The 16,481-nt window shown below is 39.5% G+C and overlaps 1 protein-coding gene across 2 annotated transcripts in view; it reads left to right on the plus strand.

Moving 5' to 3' along the window:
* rasgef1ba (RasGEF domain family, member 1Ba) overlaps window positions 1-16,481 on the plus strand; it is a 46,242-nt gene that overhangs the window by 17,828 nt on the left and 11,933 nt on the right. Inside the window, exons 1-4 of one of the 2 annotated variants that reach the window (XM_058375191.1) lie at window positions 11,843-12,090; window positions 15,574-15,756; window positions 15,892-16,014; window positions 16,120-16,257. In XM_058375191.1, coding sequence (XP_058231174.1) covers window positions 15,580-15,756; window positions 15,892-16,014; window positions 16,120-16,257 — 438 coding nt within the window. In that variant the 5' untranslated portion in view covers window positions 11,843-12,090; window positions 15,574-15,579. Of the gene's footprint in view, window positions 1-11,842; window positions 12,091-15,573; window positions 15,757-15,891; window positions 16,015-16,119; window positions 16,258-16,481 lie in introns of those variants that run through there. The other variant, XM_058375192.1, reaches the window with a different exon arrangement.

Below are 16,481 nucleotides of genomic sequence, written 5' to 3' on the forward strand. Positions count from 1 at the left end.
TAAAGCTGCCTTTCTGCAAATGCTGTGTTTTCTATTTCAGGAACTAGCAATCCATTAGAGCCTAATAGACCTAAAAAGCCCCTTTTTCATATAAAAAAAAAAGTTGTTTTATAATTTCTCCACATATCTGCCGCATGATTTCCTTTACATATTTTTGTAGATTGAACTCCCCAAGGACAAATCTTAAGGGCAAACATTTGTACCTCCATCTTACCTGCAAAATAGATTCTGCTGTACTTTGTGCTTTCTGTTTGTATAGATGCAAAATTAATCTCATGCCTTAATGCCAGCTCATGTTCTGGGTGTTATTACAGGACATTGGGCGTTTATTACAAAACTGTGACTTGAATTTGGTTACTTTAGGCTCTGGTATGATTTTGTTTTTGACTGGAATGGACAACACAATTATCATCCCTGCTAATCTAGATTAGCTTGTTAGAAATTTTATTTCATTATAGGTAGCAAGGAGGTCATGGTCACACACCAAATCGAAGACATTTGGGCTGCATAAACAGCCGTGGTCATTATTGGTGGGCAGGTCGTTCATCATGCTGCATTTTCTTTGTATTGTAATTTGTGTTAATTGAAAAGACCCAGAAAAATAGAACGAATGAAATGATATTCAGCACATATGTTGGAAATAAACGTTTCAGTAAATATTTTACACTATAAACTTCCCAGATATTGCACCTGAAGAACCAGAAGTAGAGTGAATAATTGATTAACCTAGCCCAAGGTGGATGTGGGAGTGTTTTTGAATCCAAATGGAAGTGCTAGTCTAGAGCTAAATATTAGCTCTGCTTTGTGTGTGAGTTATTACATTGACAATATGAATGTTGCACCTCATGTGTACTTCTTGAACATGTTCATGCTGACTCCTGAACATTTCAAACAGGCACTTTTGACAAAATTTCAATTTTGTTGTCTGTTTTACATGGAAAACAGCAGCATCAGTTAAAGTCAATCCTTGGCTATTTTTCAGTCAGCGCAGTCCCATGCTGTAGGCTGTGTGATTGACAGGTTGCATTGTGTGGCGTTAAAGTTAATAAATGTACACAGTATCGAAGCAGTTTTTCCACATATACACTACCAGTCAAAAGTTTGGACACATCTTCTAATTCCATGGTCTTTCCTGATGTTTATTTCTTTCTACATTGTAAAACAATGCTGAAGGCGGCCGAAATACACAATAATGTCCTTTGAACAGTTGATATTGAGATATGTCTGCTACTGATGCTCTGTAAAGCCTTCATAACGGCTCTAATCTGAGGTGCTGTTAATTGGTGATTTCTGAGGCTGGTCACTCTAAATGAACTTCCCCTCTGCAGCAGAGGTCGGTTTTGGTCTTGCTTTACTGGGATGGTCTTCATGTGAGCCAGTTTCATCATGGTGCTTGATGGGTTTTGCAAATGCACTTGACAATACTGTTCTTGCAAGAACTATTCCAGAACATCTGACCTGTTGTTTGTTGTCGTTACATATGGATTACTTAAGTCCATGTGTGTTATTTCATAGTTTTGAAATCTCCAGTATTGTTCTAGAATGTAGAAAATAAATCCCTAAACAAAAAACATTGAATTAAAAGGTGTGTCCAAACTTTTGGCTGGTAGTGTACATGTATATCTTTTTTATGAATAGATTTGAACACAAATTTAGTGCAGATTAAGTCCAGATTCTCAATATTACAAGAACACTATATGGCCAAAGGTATGTGAACACCTGACCATCACAACCAATATGTACCGTTAAACATTCCTTTCCAATATCATAGGTATTAATATGAAGCTGATATAATAATCTCCACTCTTTTTCAAGGCTTTCCACTGGATATTGAAATGTGGCTGTGGGGATTTGTGTTCATTCAGCCACAAGAGCATTAGTGAGATCAGGTACTGATGTTGGGTGAGGAGGTCTGGGGTGTTCCAGTTCATCATAGAGGTGTTCAGTGGGGTTGAGGTCAGGGATCTATGCAGGATACTCAAGCTCTTCTACACCGACTTCAACAAACCATGTCTCGCTTTGTGCACAGGGGCATTGTCATGCTTTAACAAATCTGGGCCTCTTAGTTCCAGTGAACGGATATTGTAATGCTACAGCATACAAAAGTATCTATACTATTATGTGTTTTCAACTTTTCAAATTTTGGGAAAATCCACATAATTTTGGCTATATAATATACCTCTGCCCTGCGATGGACTGGCGGCCTGTCCAGGGTGTACCCCTGCCTTTCGCCCAATGTTCGTTGGCATAGGCTCCAGCAGACCCCCGTGACCCTAATTAGAAATAAGGCGAGTATAGACAATGGATGGATGGATAATATACCTCTGCAAAACGTGTTTCATCAACATAGCAACAACATCGTTTACTAATTTATTGAATCTCATGTTAATGATAAATTTTGCTCAACTTTTTTAAGCAGCATAAGACACAAATTTGTCTGCTGCAGCATTTTAAGAACGTCAGTGAACAATTAAATGATATAATCAATTCAGTTTTCCTCTTACACCAAATGTAGTAGATGCTATAAAATAAAAGCAGCATGTAGCTATTTCTCCTGTTTGCCGTGTACAATACAACTGTGTACAAATAGTGAAGAAATCCCTCTCATTTCTTATAGGAAACGATAAGCAAAGCATCGCCTTTACAATTACATGCTGCTTGATCTGATCTCCACATCAATGGACAAAAATGTTTTACTACAAATAGATATTTATCATGCATCGGACAAATTTGTGCAAAATGAGGTCTGATTCTTTGATTTCCACCACTTGTTTTGTTTCATTAAACGGCTGTGAGCTTCTGTTCTTTAGGAATGCGAGATGCCAAACAGCTGTGTTTACCATGCTGCCAGTTACTTTGCCCACATCTCTGTTTTTAGTGCATCTAAATTTAAAGCACATGTTTATAGTGGCTTTGAGGGGGAAAAAAAACAGCCCTCGCCCTGTACTATAAGAACCAAAACATCCCAGGCCAAAGCAGCGCTAAATTCAGACTCTTTGTTGCATAAGTGATCTATTGTCCTGTGGTCCAGCTTCCTCTCTTTTCCAGGAAGCAATCTGCTGCCAGGCTTCTTATTGTGACAGTAGCAGATTAAACACAAAGATGAGACAATAACAGAGCCGAACTCAGCTGTGTAGTAAAATAGTCCTGGGTTGCAGTCGTAGCAGATTATTTTTGTATCACTTCACAGTGAGATGCCTTCACTCTCGCTTTCATGGGACAAACCAAGCCACGTCCAGCATCATTTGAGCCAGCTTTGTGTGGCATTTGGCATGGCATCTGTGCCATCTGTCTCTACATTCTTTCAGGCTCCAGGGGCATTACCAGGACTGTCAGGAGAGCGGAGCAGGCAGTCTCTCAGGTCAGCAGGAGAACTGAAAACTGACCTAGATAAAAAAACCTCTTGTATAAATGAATCTGATTTATGTAATGGAATGCATTGGATATGTCGTGCCATGTTCATCAGACCTCTCCAGCTTTCTCTGCTTAACCTCAGGCTAAAGGGAGTCAGTGAGGCCCCTCTGTTAGACTTGAAAGGTTTTGAAAGAAAACAGTCTTATGTAATTCAAGCAGATTAGTGCATGTCTATGTGTGTCGGTTTTGGGTGACTAATCAATTGCATCTTTGCATTGTGTGATAGTTACATCACTTCGTGAAATTCACAAGTAACGTGAGAATCCCCACTGAGCCGTGGTAAAAGTAGCATGCAGTCACGTTGTCGCTCGACTGACCAAGTGTTGTGCACATTTGTCGAATAAATGTAGGAGCGCTGGGGCACAAATGGGCTTGTTCAGCTGTCTCAGTGGAGACAGTGCAGAGCAGGACCACCCCACTGCTGGCCAAGAATATCATGCTGATTTCTAATTATTTTTAAACGAGCTGATGTATGCTCTGTAGTGCTATTTAGATTGAAATGATATTGTATTAAAAATATCATAATGATAAATAACACAGATTGAAATATCCTGAAATGGTGGTAGCTGTGGTTGAAATTCATCTTCTTTTTAATACTTAGGATATATATCCACTTCTGGAAAACTACTAATATGATTACAACTGTTAATCAAAACAGAAAAGGAAATTACGCAAAATACTTCTCCAGCTGTTTATTAATAGGTATAAAGGGTACTGATAGTATTTAGACTCATTTTTAGTCCCGACTTGTGAATTAGCCTGATGACCATGTCCTCATACAAATAAAGACTGTAATTGTTTGCTAGGACATTAAGCGTTTAAATCTAGACTGTTTCACAAGTCCTAAGAGGGAAATGATTCGTACTGGATGTTATGAGAAAGGCCAGGCTAATATTAGAAACACTAAACAGTGCTTCTTCCTCAGGTGGCTCCTTGTTGTTTATTGAGACAGGAGGTGGATGGTGTGGAGACAGCAGCTCGAAAGCACACATCGAGGTTAAAGGGGATAAGAAGGTGGGGGGAGTTGACGGCTTGGATGGGACAGAGAGAGGCTGTCGGGTGTTGTTGCCTATTCTCTCTCTCTTTCTCTCTCCAGCTGGACTGGTCTGAACAAGTTTCCCACATGCCTTCTCCAGCTTTTCAGTGAGTGACATTTATTTAGAGGGATTGACTTGATCAGGTTTTTAAGTGAGTGCTTTTGGTGATAAACTAAGCAATACACAGCGAATTCCAGTACTAAACACTTGAGGAGTCACTTTAACTGAATCACTGAATCATTTAAGGTCAAGCCATAATCTAATGTTACACAAAATTCAGATCTTACTGGATTCGCAAGATACACACAGTTGTTTCAGCCATATTTGTTTATTCACAATGGGACTATTGACCCATCTGACATATGGCTTGCATTGCTTATTCCATGGACACTTCTCCATCTTTTGCCCTCTGCTCTTTTGTCAAGACATTTCTCCCACTCTGAGGCACCTCTATAAAAGCTAATTAAACTGTCAGTGCTGTTCTCTAGACACCCAAGTGACAGATGGACTCATGACCGTGTCTCCAATCCCCTGATTGATTTAACAGATCCCAACTCCACCCATCAGTGCAACACCCAGATGGGAAGTGGACAGAAAATGGCTTTTCCAAGAATGATCAGTACTTTTGGAACTTGGTTATGTGAGGGACAGCTGGTTAGATACTTAGATAGTGACACAATACGCAAATACAGATATGTTCGATATGCTTTCTAACTGCTTTGTTGTGTTTTTCTCCTAAAACCATACAGTGTTTATTATGAGTCAATTTACAAACCTTATAAAAATGTGATCATTTAAAAAGAAATTGTACTGTACAGTGCAAGAGGCCACTGTAATATGCATTTTCTGTCAATATGCTGCAAGTTATAATTCATTTTAATTTCATGTGACCTGAAGTAAGCCGTCAAAGCACACGTTTGTCTTTTCTATCTGAGTGTGAGACAGCAGATCCTGTGCTTTGCTAGTCCATGTGTTTTGCATTCACGGTTCTGTAGTTAGCTTGTTCACCACCGGAAGCAAATAATAACCGGTATATTTCCCACTGTAATTATATAAACTTAAGATTAGATAAAATCAATAGGTTAAATCTGTCAGCATCTTTTTTTTTTGCATAATTCTCAGTAGATCTTATCTGATTTCATTCGGTACCTGTCTTATCATGCAGGGCATCAGAGTAGGAGGCAGTGGGGGAGATGATCTGACGAAGCCTCCAACGAAGTGTTTAATGGGTTATTAACTGCTTCCATGATTCAGATCAAACACAGGCAAAAAAAAAATAGGAAGTGTGTGTTAATTTCAGTAATAGTTGCTCCTGACAGAAGTGTTAATTGCCACACCTTGGTAGCCGAGTAGAAATTCGAATGTGAATGGGTTTGCCGGTTGCGTCTGATGGCGAGTACTTCTCCTTCCGCTGTACTCATGAATAATTAGTAAATTACACTTTTTTAGGATTAGCATTAAGCTGAAGGTTCAGTCCTGAGTTTCAAGCTGATTAACATAAAGTTGTAATTTATGTAAGCACATATAAACGGTAGAAATCTCTGAGGGGGGGAAGATGCACTGAAATTACAGTCGACATACATTCCTGCTGAATTAAATCCAGTCATTTTTCCATATGGTTCTGATCAGAGGGATTGGATTTGACAGTGATTGACCCGACTGAGACTGGGAGACCATGTGTGTGGTCGTATCACTTTACTCTGGTTTGACTCGGGAAGGAAAAGGCAGATGCCATTGTTAACGTATCACCTGGCTATACATTTCCGTTGTATTTTATTATTAGGTTTGTTTGTGTCTAATATACAGATTTATCATGAGAGATTTGTTTTTTTTTTGCTAAGTGCAGAGAAATAAACATAAATAAATAATGAAGAAAGATGTTTAAGCTCTAAATAAGCAGGCAGTCTGTATCGACAGTGATATCATCTTACAAAAGCATCTTGGCTTTCTTTTCAGATTTAAGAGATTGAGTAAACAGTTACAGTTAATCCTATTTTAAGTTAGTGGGAAAATAACACAACTGCCTTGTTTTGAGAAACTCGGATTCAGCATCCTTAAGCGATTTTTAATCTCAGGAAACACTTCTTTCCTGCCTCGACAAGTTACTAAATTCAAGCCGTGATTCACGCTCATGTACAGCAAGTTCGAGCAGACGTTTCCGTGTGTACGGTCTCATGATGTAACATGTGAGTACCTAATGCAGCCAGTGAGTAATGAAGCAGCAGACAACACTGACCTGACTTTGCCCTGAGTGTACATGCTTGGCTTTTGTACTCAAAAGGCAGTTTTATTCATTTTTTTTAGTAATGTGCTGGGATATATCTTACAGTACATTTTTGAACCAGGTCTCTCTGAAATATATGGGCGACTCCATGACAGGGGTTCCAGTTGCTGCTGAGATTACATTACATAGTTTTAACAGTAAAATGTTTTAACAGTGATTCAGATAAACATTTCAAAACCTCTCTAAAGCAGATAGAAAACAGTGTTTCGGCTTGTCTTGCACTTTGTCTTGTACCTTCAATTCTTGTTTTTGCACATTACTTATCTCTTATACCTTTAAATCTCTGTATTTAGGGGTTTTTTTTGGTATTTTTTATTTTATTATAGGTTATTTGTTATATTTTTTGTACCCTTAAATGCTAGTCTTTTGTATTTTTTGTTATATTTTCCTTTTTTATTTTTTATTAATTACCTTTTTACCTATGCTTGTGGATATTTTATCTATTTTATGGCATCCATCTTGGATGTTGGTTAACCTTATTTTGCTTCCTCTAATTCTGATAAAGAAAACTCAACCTTTTTACTACAAACATGAGAAAACTGCAGCCATTGTCAATGAAGAAAATTCATCACATGATCCTAAATATGACATGAAAAAAAAATAAACAGAACAAAAGTTACAGTACAACAGCTAATGCTAATGGACAGAATGTAAATGCAAGCTAATAAATTGCTTATGTAACCTAAGCAGGCTGAACTGAGGTTGTGCTTCAGGAACGGCGAAGGCAAAAATATGCAGAGAGGAGTGCATATGTGAATTGTAAAGCGAGCAGGAGAACATTTTGTGGCATTTTTCATCTTTTACTTCAAAGGCACTGTTACTTAACACGGACGACATGGACTGTGTCCTGCTTTGCCTCTGGGAGAAGAAAATGTTCCTCCAAACAAGGATCAGAATGTAGCAATTACAGTAATTACAGTAGTTGTTTCGTAGTTTCTTAGATGTGTGTTTTGAGTACTACGAAAGACACAATGATACGTTTGTGAATTGAGGAAAGAAAAGTATATTCTGGTCCAGGCACAGAAAGGTGGCACACCTTCAAAGAACAGGAAAGTAATCTGAAGGAGTTCTAATGTCATGTCTCTGTAAACAACTTCTATTATTAGCTCCAAAAGCGTCATAGGCGTGTGTGTAATTGTGTGCTGTTGTTCTCCAAACACATTGTTTTGCGTCTCTGGTATAAAACGAGTATTTCTTCACTTGGCTAACGCCGCGAAAACACTTCTAAGCTAGATCTACTTCTACAGTTTCTGATAAGTCATAACATGTAAAAAGACAAAATGTAAATAACAATGCAACTGTCGTATGTTTTTCCACACTTAACGTGTGAATGATTTCGGTCAGTCTCTCACCCTCAGTATCACGCTTTGTCAGGGAGCACTGAGCAGAGGTGTGATTCCCCCATGGAGGCCTGACGAAACAAGGTCAGCTTCCCTCAGGATTATATATCATCCTCTGCAGTTCAGAGAAATTATTTGGTAAGCTATAAACCCACCACAGAAGCATTCGGTTCAATTCAAGTTAATTTGTATAGAGATTTCAAAAAAGCATATTTATAGGATGCAGCTTTAGATCTCTAATTGAAGTAGACAGAAGAGATAGTGGTGAGAAAAAACTCCTTGAGTAAATTTGAGAGAGAAATCTTATGAAGAATCAGATTTATACCAGAGCAAACCAAATAAGTGTGCTGAAATGGTATAGTATAAGCATATTAAAAAGGAAAGTCACACAGTATTTATCATTACAGTATTGATGCTTGGGTATAAATCTACAGCGTCCACTGGAAATGATCTCTGTATTGTTTTGTAGCTCTGTGTTGTTATGTTGTTTTATGTAGCATCTGGGTCCTGGAGAAACGTTGTCTCATTTCACTATGTACTGCATCAGCTATATATGGTTGAAATGACAATAAAAGCTTCTTGACTTGATCATCCCTGAATCCAGGGCATTAACCAGTTTTTGAAAAGTGCAATCTTCCAGGTATCTACATGGGACCTTAATATACCTCCTCCTCCTCCTTAATGTACACACATCCAGCTGTGAAACACATCACTTCTTATATAGTCCATTCTAAGATGCATTCATGCTGATTGCCACACACCTCCCACTTCACCCGTTCACAAAGAAACAATACAGTCTTCTCACCACTGGTTATGTAACTGTGGGCCTGGAGTGTAGGTGTTGAATATGATAGCAGTGAGCAGTTGTTACTGTCGAAAGTAGCGCTTTCTGCTGCCGAATGAAAGAGGATACGTTCAGTTCCATTGTCACCTAGCCATGGCAGGATCTTTTGGGATGCAGATTAAGGAGATCATTCAGAGACCTCTTTGTGGTTCCAGGAAGCATGAACTCCTGCTGATCTGTTCTAAAGCACGCTGCGAATGAGAAATTTCCACATGCAATAAGTTAACTTTAGGTGATGGTACCAAAAAATGATCTACACAAATGTATCACGAGTGGACATCAAGCTAAGAACAAACATTGTTCCTACTTCTTTATGAGTATCATGCGATACTCAGTGGCAATCGAAAAGCAAATGCTTGTAATAACCAAGCCCACGCTCTGCTGTGTGAGGCTGAACTTGCCTATTCGAGAGGAGTATGTACTGACATGCAAGATCTAAATCATGCATTCACAGCATAAAATACATCAGTAGATTGGATCAGATTTAACAAAAGACTGAAATCATGTTATGAAGTGCAATCCAGCAGTCAGTGTAGGCGTTTCAGTCACAATACTAGTAACCATTTTTTAAAAATTGGGTTTTACAAAACAAAACCGTAGCCAACACAACATTAGTAAGAAATAATAAGAGTTATAGATACATTTAGAAAGAAATAATAAGAAAAAAAGGGAAAAAAATAAGTAAAATATAAAAATAAAACTCACATTCAAGTATGTCTGTGATAGATATATACACTGATCAGGCATAACATTATGAACAGTGAGACGTGACGTGAAGAACACTGATGATCTCCTCATCATGGCACCTGTTAGTGGGTGGGATATATTAGGCAGCAAGTGAACATTTTGTCCTCAAAGTTGATGTGTTAGAAGCAGGAAAAATGGGCAAGTGTAAGGATTTGAGCGAGTTTGACAAGGGCGAAATTGTGATGGCTAGACGACTGGATCAGAACAAAACTGCAGCTCTTGTGGGGTGTTCCTGGTCTGCAGTGGTCAGTATCTATCAAAAGTGGTCCAAGGAAGGAACAGTGGTGCACCGGAGACAGGGTCATGGGCGGCCAAGACTCGTTGCACGTGGGGAGCGAAGGCTGACCCATGTGATCCAATCCAACAGACGAGGTACTGTTGCTCAAACTGCTGAAGAAGTTAATGCTGGTTCTGATGGAAAGGTGTCAGAATACACAGTGCATGACGGGTCAGGGCTGTTTGCCAGCAAAAGGAGGACCAACACAATATTAGACAGGTGGTCATAATGTTATGCCTGATTGGTGCAAACGCCCAGACCATCACCACCACTACACCAAACACAATATTATCACTCAGCCAATCTGACAGTCATGTTAGGAGGATGAAAAATCTATCCTCTTAGCCAATTGGAAAATTTCCCCAAATGCATTAGGAGAACCCCTTAATGAAACATCTTTTCTAAATTGTACTCAGATTTTAACAATGCTACACTATTAACAAAACAATTTTTTTTTTGTGGCAGAGATACATGAATAATTTTAACAGACAGTTTTTAATCTAGTAAGCAATTGCACGTCAAGCTACTTCTGAAGCATACCTATTAAAAAGTAACCTAATAGATGACTTCTTATACACTGAGCAGTAATAAGAGAAGGAAAGCCTTTCACTGAACTCTTTCTGGCATCTGTTTTAGTCCTTGTGGCAGCTTAGCATTCAGGAGCAGGTTATACGCCATCATTTGGTGCTTGGTGTCCTGAAATACAGGATGAGTGCACCGTTGGAAATGTCATGTGTTACAAAGGTCTGTATATTTAGATTAAATGTGACAGAAATGTGTCACAGGGTGCGACAAGGAACCGATAGAACTGTAGATAGCTGGTTGGGTCCTTAAACTTTTCGAAGCTAGGGACTCTTTTGAGTGTAAAAGAAATTTCACAGACCTGCTGAGTACTGATTTCATTTGTATTATAAACATTATTCATATGTGTACACTAGAAATATGTACATTTACTTGTTCTGGAACAAGACAGTGAGACCGGCCATGCTGTATGGTTTAGAGACAGTGTCACTGAGGAAGAGACAGGAGTCAGAGCTGGAGGTAGCGGAGCTGAAGATGTTGAGGTTCTTTTCGGGAGTGACGAGGTTCAACAGGATTAGGAACGAGTACATCAGAGGGACAGCTCATGTTGGACGTTTGGGGGACAAAGTTAGGGAGGCCAGATTAAGATGGTTTGGACATGTTCAGAGGAGGGAGAGTGAGTATATCAGTAAGAGAATGTTGGACATGGAGCTGCCAGGCAGGAGGCAAAGAGGAGGTATATGGATGTAATAAATGAGGATATGAAGCTAGTGGGTGCAAGTGTTAAAGGATGCAGAAGATAGGGATAGGTGGAGAGAGATGATTCGCTGTGGCGACCCCTGAAGGGAAAAGCAGAAAGAAGAAGAAGAAAGAAGAAGACTTGTTCTGATACTGAACTTTCCACTGAGGTACAGGTTGATACTTATTTTAAGCCCATTCAATTCAAGTCACCAAACAGGCCAATAACCACAAGATATCAATAATAAATATTACATATATTTGAGAATGATGTGCTGTAATTTATCTACATAGAAAAATTCCTTGGGGATCCACAGGGCTCACTCTGAGAACCACTTCTGTTTTGGGAAACTTCAAAAATCTGCATCATGAAATAATGTGGCTGAAGTAAACAAGTCAGCAATTCTCCTAATTTAGGTCCATTACGCTAAAGGGGAATACAAAAACAACGAAAATACCTACGGAATTCACCACTTTCACTTTCTAATCAATTTCCCTTTCCCAGTTTGCTAAAGCACTTACTTAATTCTTAGTGGAATTACCACTAAGACCGGTCACGCGCCCGCGGACGCCGCCTGCTCTGATTGGCTTGCTTCAGCTCGCGCGTCATCGCCTACTATCACGTCCTGAGCGCGCGCGCTTTCATCACACTCACTCGGGCGCACGAGCGGAGCGCATCTCCTGTACTCACCGCGGGATTTATCCTCTTCAAGACTACGCATATTTTGTGGATTTATTATTGCTTTGGGTTCTTCACATAAATGTAGAACAAAAAAACCCCAATAAACATCGTGTTTTTTTTGCGCGCGTGCATGTCCAGCGGCTCTTATTGCACTTTGACACTAAGAAGACTACGGAGTTGGACTTCAGCCTAGAAGACTCTGGAGGTGAGATCATTGGATCAGGTTCAGGTCTGGCTCCCGAATGTACAGGATAATGTGTCGTTGTGTTACTTAAGCCTGTGCGGGTTTTTTGTGAGGTTAAACTTTAAGACGATCAGCAGTATAACCTGCTTAGGCACATGCATATGTTTTCTTTCTTTTTTTGCATTTAAGCATAATAATTAAAATAAGTGTTCTTGCACAAACCTTAATGCTTTGGATTATTGGTAATTTTAAAGGGAAATATTCAGTCCTTTATATCCAGGATTCAAGATTTAACAAAGCAGGTTTTTTAAATTGAGTGTTTATTCAGGTACAGTGTGTTTCTGGATCTGAACGGGGTATTTCATGTCAATTGCATATATATATATATATATATATATATATATATATATATATATATATATATATATATATATATATATATTGTATATATTATATATTGTATATATTGTATATATTATATATTGCATATATAAAACCTGCATCAGCACTGTACAGGCTGCTGTGGTGTATTTTAGCTACCACAAAGCGATAAGTGGATTTCCCCTTTTAATAAAGGCTGCACAAATACTGGACCTAATCTCTACTCCTGTAGCAGCTTCATATCAGCTCTCCTGGGTGATCTTCCTATTGCATGACCTGAATGTGAATTGAAATTACATTTAACACTCCACTGTACGTGTTGCAAATGTTATTTATGCCTTTCCTTTAGACTAACATGAACCAGTGAGATGTCGATTTGTGCCTGCCGAAGGTTTTCATCAATGAGCGGCACAATTACGAAATACAAATCTTTGCCAGGGAATTTTTGCCCATCATGGCTGAGATAAATAGTAGTTTTAGAGAAATACGATATTCCCTTTCTAGCAAGAAACCCAAACACCCACAAACCCTGCTTAACATGCTGGAACAGAAACCTAAAACTGAGTAAGGATGTCGTTTGTCATCTTGGGTGTTAAAAGGAAACACAGTGCAGAGATCAGGAACAGACCTTTTGCAGTGTCCACCCTGTGTTAATAGTTTTATTGTTGCCATGACTTGTCACGTCACTACTGTAATAGTACTGGCTGTTTTGTACTCTTCTACATCTTGTGGCAAACACAGATTCCTCAGGGTTAAAGCACTGTAAACAAGGAGGAGCTCTGTTTGTTTAGTTCCCTCTGAGTGCCTTTCAGCACCAGCTTTGGCACAGCTGGTTCCAGAGACGTGCGAGAATGATGTGTTTCTTTCTGTCATCCAGGTCATTTTTTTTTGTCTTGATTTGTGGCACTAACTAATCCCCTCAGTCAGTTCTTAGCACCTTGTGGCCTGGGTATGGTCTTTAACGCAGTGAGCTTTTATGTTGAGCCATGCCTTAAAGGTGGAGATGGCAGGTTTGTGTCAGTTTTTGTCTATCCACTTGATGCTAATGTGTTGATGTGTGCGAATACTGATGGATTTAGCCCTCTACAGTTTCCAAACAAATATAGAGAAGTGTCAATTTCCATGTTGCACGAGTTCCTCATTTGAAGAGAAAGTCCCTTATGACTTCTCTCGTCACAGGGAACATGTGACTGATATAAATTTCCAGTTCTGAAACGGATATGTATATATAGAGCCTTTAGACTATATCTAGAATTTATGGTCACAGCCAAAAAGAGTAGTGAACCAATACTTGTGGTTTTCTTATTTGGGTTAATAATCAACCAAGCATCCTGTGATGACATTTTAAGCTATAAAAAGAAAAAACATGCCATGACCTGGAGTACTTGCACCTGCGACTGAAGAGCAAACACAGTCAGCTGGCCGACATGTAATTAGCTCCTGCTTTGTTTTACGCTTTTATAGGATTAGCTTGTACAGCAGCTGACACTCCTTGAAAATGTGAAGAAAAAAAGGTTTGTACCAGCAAGGACTGGTTTCCCTTCCAAACTTTGATAGCATCTTGGTGAACCATGAAGAGCACAAAATAGCTTATATTTTGCATACTGTCAAGTCATGTGTGGGCTAAGAGGTAAACAAGAATTAAACAAAAGCAGTAACTACTACTGAGGCATCTCTTCTTTAGTTGGTTATGTCTCTCTTTTTGTTTCCTTTTCAACACAACAGCAAAAAATGGTTCTGTTGAGGGGAGGAAACAGTTCATGTTATGAATTTTACATGATAATGGAGAGTTTGGGTGTGGTTGAACTTAACTAGTATTTCTAAGCAGAATGACGTGGGGTATGTTTTTGCTGTGACTGACATATTCTGAGAATTAAGTGCAATGAAATGTGGGTAACACGCCTGACCAGCAGTTACATGGTCAGCAGTTAAGTGTCTTGTTGCTATGGTAACATTGACACATTTCACCAAAATATGTTAGGGTAGAATTTTAAGGAACTTTTTTTTGTTTTAAAAGATTGTCAAAGCATTGCATGTAATCATAGTTATTGATTATTGTCCCGGACTCTTCATCTTATTGACGTTAGAGAGATTGTGGAACACATGCTGCAACAGATGCATGTGGGGGTGCAGCTCTGACTTTTAGCACCCATTTTAATGCTAATCTCTGTGGTGTTATGAAAAAAACCGAGAAGAGGGGTGTAGATAAAACGTATGGCAACACCCTATTCTCTGCACACTCGTGTCTAACCTTGGCACTCTTATGCCTGCAGATAAATGCAGGCCTGAATAGGCAGGCGTCCATTGGGGCTGGCCATTATTTGCAGGTCCTGTGTGCCTTGTGCCGTGACTGAGAAGTCCTTTATTGAGAGGCCCATGTGTCCTCCTGAGGCTATCCACCGTCTCTAGGAATCTGCCTGCTCCTATAAAAACAGCAGTGAGATGGCACAACATCTCATCCTAGGACATTAGAGCTTGAACTGACATTAGGCTGAATACAAACTCCTTTGACTCAGGAAGCGCCCGAGGTGAAGGGTTGCACGAGGCATGTACGTGGAACAAACTACTTTGTTTTTTTTTGTGCTATCAGATTAAACGTTTTCGTGCTGCGTGATGTTTTCAGAAGCACTGATTCCCATAGGTCAACATGATTTGTTTGCCTCATCTCAGTAAATAGGTTCTCTGTGTCGAGCTGTGCTGAGCGGCCACGTGAATTAAGAGTGAACTAAATGCTTTTATTTTGTTCCTAAGCCACCATTGGAGACAGGGTTGGAGTACACACAGCCCTGTTGTGCTATTATGGGGGATTATGAAGTTTAGAAAGTTAAGTTTGAGATCATGTGCATTCAGAGTGCTTCCGAGTGGAAATGAAGAGAAACAGGCAAGGTGTTTGCAGATCCAGATTAATCATATAGGATGTATCCCCATGAGTGCCCCTCCAAAGAGGAGTAATTTTCCACTCAACTTCCCATAATGATTTCAGGGACCTTGTGTTTCATGCAAAGGTAAACAAAATCTTGACTAGCAGTGTGGACTTCCATTTAAAAACACCCTAATGCACCACAGAAGCAGCTTTCAGCACTGAGAATGTGGACTAATTATATCCTGTCTGGCCTTCAACAGGACAAAATGCCTCAAACGCCACCATTTCCAGCGATGTTTGGGTCCAGTGGCTACAACAACAACCTCTACCAGACAAAAGAGGAGGACTACAGCGGCTTATATTACCATGACAACAACCTGGTGTCAGGGTCTCTGGAGGCCCTCATTCAGCACTTAGTCCCCACTGTGGCTTACTATCCTGATGTGAGGACTGGTTTATCTCTTCTACAAACATAACATAACACACAGTCAGTTGTCAAGCCTAATCCTTATTCTGTGAATTAACCGTGTGCTTATTTGCATAGGGCTTAATTAATCCTATCTTATTCTAACCCACAGAGGACGTACATCTTCACATTCTTGCTCAGTTCCCGTCTTTTCATTCATCCACATGAGCTCATGTCTAAAGTCTGCCACTTGTGCACAGACCATCAGAAGCTCAGTGATCCATCAGCAGACAAGGTAATGACGTACTGCGATCATATCATAACCATAATCACACAATAAATTACACGAATACCAGAATTTGTGGCTATTTTTTAACGACATCTTTCTGATTTTTATTAGATGAGAATCAGAAAACTCGCTCCCAAGGTCTTGCAGTTGCTGACAGAGTGGACAGAGACGTTTTCTTATGATTTCCGGGATGAAAAGATGATGCGGAACTTAAAAGAATTAACGCATCGGTTGAGCACGGGAGATGAGGTGAGTGTGCAATCAAAAATGCACTTTGGTTTATGTACAAACAAACTCAAAAACAAACCTCTGTTCCAACGACGGATATTACTTAACAGCGCCAAAATCTGAAAGTCTGTTGCCCAAGATCCCATTGCAAGCCCTAAAATCCATAAACTATGGCGGTCCCAACACGTGGGGTGAAGCAAGAGTCACTTCTTGGGGGAAGGGAGAGATTTCTCCAGTTCCAAAGC

Source organism: Hemibagrus wyckioides, linkage group LG22 (assembly GCF_019097595.1).
Source record: "Hemibagrus wyckioides isolate EC202008001 linkage group LG22, SWU_Hwy_1.0, whole genome shotgun sequence".
Classification (NCBI taxonomy): domain Eukaryota; kingdom Metazoa; phylum Chordata; class Actinopteri; order Siluriformes; family Bagridae; genus Hemibagrus; species Hemibagrus wyckioides.